The 5,066-nt window shown below is 42.0% G+C and overlaps 1 protein-coding gene across 1 annotated transcript in view; it reads left to right on the forward strand.

The window, feature by feature from the left end:
- enpp2 (ectonucleotide pyrophosphatase/phosphodiesterase 2) overlaps positions 1-5,066 on the forward strand; it is a 78,041-nt gene that overhangs the window by 49,884 nt on the left and 23,091 nt on the right. The window contains exons 14-15 of the mRNA XM_005752880.1: positions 1,871-1,902; positions 2,054-2,181. Coding sequence (XP_005752937.1) covers positions 1,871-1,902; positions 2,054-2,181 — 160 coding nt within the window. The remainder of the gene's footprint in view (positions 1-1,870; positions 1,903-2,053; positions 2,182-5,066) is intronic.

Genomic DNA, 5,066 nt, shown 5'->3' on the forward strand with positions numbered 1-5,066 from the left:
TGCTGGGAGTTTTTTTTATTTTTTTATTTTATTTTTATTAATTTGTGCATTTGTTTTTTTCTAGCAGTGTTTTAATAGTTCTGACTGCTGAGTTAAAATGAGCACTTGTTGCTTTTCCTGCTTGTTGTTGCTTACTTTTGCTTACTTTGCTTACTTGCTTTGTTTTAGTTTGTCAGGATCATCTTTCCTTATAGTGCTAGCAAACAACAACTAGGCCTTTGAATCGAATGGGCTAATTTTTCACTCGGCCTCGTTGGATCTGTGAGGAGTTCTCCTTACTGATGTCGGTCGTCTCTACAGCAGACTGGTGTTGACACTATGAGCCTGCACATTGCAAACAAATGTTTGCGTTTGCAATCTCATCTTATGCATTCTTTTTACTCCTCGTTGGAAGAATGGAAGTTTTCACAAACCAAGATCAAAACATCCAGTCTGCTGTAAAAATCATAATAAAAAGACACGTTTTTACATGTGACATAAATAACACTACTTCTTGTTGTTCGTCGCCATCAGCACAGGAAAAGGAGTGGACTCAAAAACAACTTTACGTCCAACGACTTTGTGACAGAAGGAGTCAGTTCGTTGCCATCGGGGCGCAGCAGTTTCGCCTAAGAGTGCAAAGGATGCGCTGGCTTGAGATCCACATTGGAAAGCATGATGAAAAGACTCAGTGTCTTAGAAGCACGCCCTCCTGAGAGTGCTGCCAGACGTCAGTTTGGAACAGGCAGAGGCTCATCTCCAACACCCAGAGAGGACCCACTTCTCCTCCCCTCATCTACAGCTCCGGTGCCACTGTGCCAGTTCCAAGAGTAGACGGATGGCTTTTTCTCCCAGTCACGTCTCTATCTCCTTCACTTATCATTCCTTATCTACAGCTTCACCCGTCCAACATCTGACACTCGCCTGCCAGTTAAAGGAATGAAAGAGACTTCGATGATATTTGGAGTAAATCAAAACTGAACCGGAGTGAAGCCCGAGTGAAAACAGGAGTTACCGTGTGTACAGCTGAGGTTTCCCAGTCTGCCTGAACAGAGGCACAAAATCCAGAACCAAACAAATGAAAGACTTAGGAGTCCCAGTAAATGCATACTGTCACATTTAAAGGCTAGATAACGCTGTATTTAGTCATTTCTACAGTTTATGGAGTTTTCATAGTTCATAGTTTTGTATTCTCACCAACTTTGTGAACACAGTAACTCAAGAAAGAAGTCACGTAGGATTTTCAAAAGGATACCATAGGCGCGTCTACTTGGAGGCTGAGGGGTAGCGCTGGTCACCACCAGTATTTTTAAATAAAGCCTTTATATCCAAATAATGTCTCTGCATTTGGTTTATTATGTGATTTTCCTAAAAAAAGGAATTCTCTTCAATATTTACTGGCAGAGTGACGGTGACACCGGGCAGCAGGAGCAACAAGTTAGAGAGCAGGTGGAGGCTGAGAGCTTTTAGGCTTGTATATGTGCATGAAAAGGCTCCATGTTAATGCTAATGATGTGTTTGCTCTCACATGTCGTCCCCGTACCTTCCTGTGTTTGAACAGTGGACTCTGCATAGAAATTAAAACGGCCCAACTCCAGTCAGCTACAGTTGTTACTCGTCTGTGGAGTTTAAGCATCAGAATAAGAGTTTTATTATGGAGTCATAATGTTGAATTGTGTTAATGACAGTTACAGGTGTATATAGATATAACATAAATCTTTCCCATCCTACCCCGATTCTGGCTGTCTGTATCCGTGTCAGAGCTTAAAGAGATGGGGGGTTTGTAGGCAGACACACACCTTGGACGGGTCGGAGTCTGACACAGTATGCCCTTAAAATGATTATTATTACTTTGCAATGCTTTTCACTTCTGTTCATTGTTGTTTTTCAGATGACCCCAAAGCTGTTGTGGCCAATCTAACGGTAAGTGCTGTTTTTAAGATAATATAGGACCATGTAAGCTGTGTGGAGACAGAAAAGCATGTGCAGTGTTGTAAAAGACAAAAATGATGCAAAGAAAGAAACATGAAATAGACGTGTCAGTCAGCTCTCTGCTCGTGTTGTTTTCTTGTAGTGTAAGAAAGCAGACCAGCACTTCAAAGCGTACTTGAAGCAGCACCTGCCAAAGAGACTGCACTACGCCAACAATCAACGCATTGAGGATGTCCATCTCCTGGTGGACAGGAAGTGGCACATTGCCAGGTACAAGAGGAACACTTAAACATGAAATACTCATACAGTACACACGAGGCAAACTTGAACACTCTAAGAGGAAGATTGTTTTTCCTGACTCTTATCCTGAAAACACAACTGGATCAATTTGACATACGCAGCTTGTTTTAGGCTGATGGACATTTTTTAATGAGAATATAATGAGCAGCGAAAATCTACGTAATGTCATAAAACGCTGTGTGAGACATGGCAGGATCCAAAACTCACAAACAGCTTTACTGCTGGATTCACTGGGACCACAGAACACACAGCAGCAGCAATGAGGGAGACACAGACGGTATGCAGAGAGGTCAGACCTGGGGAACAAGATCTAACTCACAAGACAGGGACAAGCTGCACAGGACAGGAGACGGTCAAAGCAAAGCAGCAAGTATCACGAGGAGTTTAATAAAAGAGCAGTTAATATTTTAGAATAAAACCTACAGAGCATCAGATAAAATGGTTGAGAAATCTTGTTTGATTGGACATCTTTAGGCTAGATATGGGATGAGAACTGTGTCCGTCCTCCCGTGGGCAGATACCGTCTCACATGACGCCCCACCTGACAAAGGACACGTGGAACTTCAGCTCAAGGTTTATATCCGACTTGATCAGTTCTCTCAGTTGAGTCAGGGCACACAGTAATCACATACTCACTACAGAACTGTGAGGATGAATCTCCCTCAGCCTGCGTGGAAATCATGAAGAAGGTCCTCCTCAAAACTATTTCTTTGTCAGATGTCATCCAGGTGATAGTTTGGCAGAAATCCTTCTTCACGGTTTTAATGCTTATTTCTCACAGTGGTTATTCGCTGTAGAGCAGATAAAACAAAATGTTATTACCCATAGTTTGTATATAAATGGATCCACATGAGGACAAATTATTAGTGCCTCTATTAAATTTAAAGTGTGTATCAAAAAAGTCCCATTTTACAAAGGAGCAACAGATTTTTAACGAAGCATTATTAGACATATGTTTTCTTTTGAAAGCATGAATTATTTCTATTCACACACAATAACAGAATTATTTCAGGAAAAGATGGCCAGGCTGGTTATTATTAGCCACTTGAAAAACAGAGCTGTGCAATGATGTGCTTTATAAGACTCAGCTGTAAAATCAAGTTGAGGGTCATCTATCAATTTACACACAGTATATAAAAATCTGCAAGTGTTTGAGCCGTCACCTGTGAAAGCATCATGACACAAACCAAGGAAAAATATTTAGAGTCGGGAAAAAGAAATTGTTGATCACTAAGCAGAAGATGGAGATACAGAGTTATCACAAGTGTCAAGAACTGGAGTAAGAAGTATCATCAAGCCACACAATACAGAACCAGCCTGATAGAGGTAAGAAGCAAAGATTTCAACGAGCTGTCCGATGACCCCAGAACAACTGCCAAGACACTCGGCAATGACTTAGCCAAGTCGGGAATTGTAGTCTCATAGGAGACCGTCACTGGAATCCTGAGCAGGAATGGACTGTGAGGTTGCAGAGTAAGCAAAACTGCAGAAGAGACACCATCAAGCCAGGCTGAAGTGTTCCCTGAAGAACCTGGAAAAAGATTATGCATATTGGAAGCATGTCCTTTGGTCAGATGAGACAATACTAGAGCTCTTTGGCCACAGAAATGTTGCTTGTGTTTGGAGAAAGTCCCCACAGTGAAATATGATGGTGGGAGTATTATGCTGTGGAGATGCTTTAATGTTTTCTGGAGTGGGAATCTGGTCAAGGTAAAAGGAATCATAAAGAAAGTAATGTGGGTCCTCATAGTAAAGAACTCCAGATCTCCAGAAGACCAAAGTGAATGTTAATGACTGACCTGCACAAAGCCCTCGAATCCCACTGAGAATCCCACAGTGGGGTGAACTGAACACCAACAGGACCATGCCAGAAGACCATCAAATCTGGAGGAGCTTGAGAGATTCTCCTAAGACGAATGGGCTGGAGTGACAGCAGGCCTTTATCAAGCAAGAAGGATAGACAACCGACTCGGGAGAGGCTGTTAGTTTTTTGTGAAATAACTGTTTCTGTGTGTAAAGCGAGATCATCTAAGCATCCAAAATAAAACTAAAATGTTTATTTGGTCCATATTATGGTAAAAAAGGATATTTAAACATGGCATGCTTTACTGGTGCAGGTCCAGGTAACACAGGTGGGCAGTTAAATGGTTAAATGACAACAGAGTGAAAAGAATAGTTGACCAGTGAGATGCTACAGATGCTGTTTTGTGCAGTTATGAAGATTCATGGTGATTAAGGACTTATCTTTTGTGGCTTGCGTGCAGGTTTGAAAACCACATGTCTGAAAGATTGTGAGAATATCAACCTAGGCACAAGTAGTTAAGGTGTGTAGTGGATCTGTCTGCCAGTAACTGGAGAGAGACCAAGTAAAATCAAGCAGCCTGCTTACTTTAAAGGAGTTTTCATTTAGTTTGAATTTGCTGCTCCTGCTATCCAAAAAGCTGCTCTAACGTCGCGTACAGTTGGTGTTGATGTGGCGTTTTCAGCCCACCCAGCGCCGAGGCTTTTACTGCACATCTTGGATCACTTAAAAACACATTTTATGCCAACGTGCGCTGCTATCAACGCATCATTAACACATGCGGTGCTGAAAAGCTGTACGATGTGGCGTCCCGAATCACACGCACACGGTAAAGAAAAAAAAAACACGCTTGCATTTTTCAAAAGAGCAGCTGCTGAAAGTTTAATGAGGCTCTAAGATGAACTGTGACAGGCGTTTGATACAGAGCGGTGAAAAGTCTTACTGCAGCGATCCAGTGACAAAGAAAACGATGAAGTCATCCTGAGTGAAAGTGAAAACAAACCACAGCAGCTAACTGTGTGTGTGTGTGTGTGTGTGTGTGTGTGTGTGTGTG

The sequence above is a fragment of the Pundamilia nyererei genome, unplaced genomic scaffold (genome assembly GCF_000239375.1).
Source record: "Pundamilia nyererei isolate P.nyererei 1_Seehausen unplaced genomic scaffold, PunNye1.0 scaffold00387, whole genome shotgun sequence".
In the NCBI taxonomy this organism is placed as follows: Eukaryota; Metazoa; Chordata; class Actinopteri; order Cichliformes; family Cichlidae; genus Pundamilia; species Pundamilia nyererei.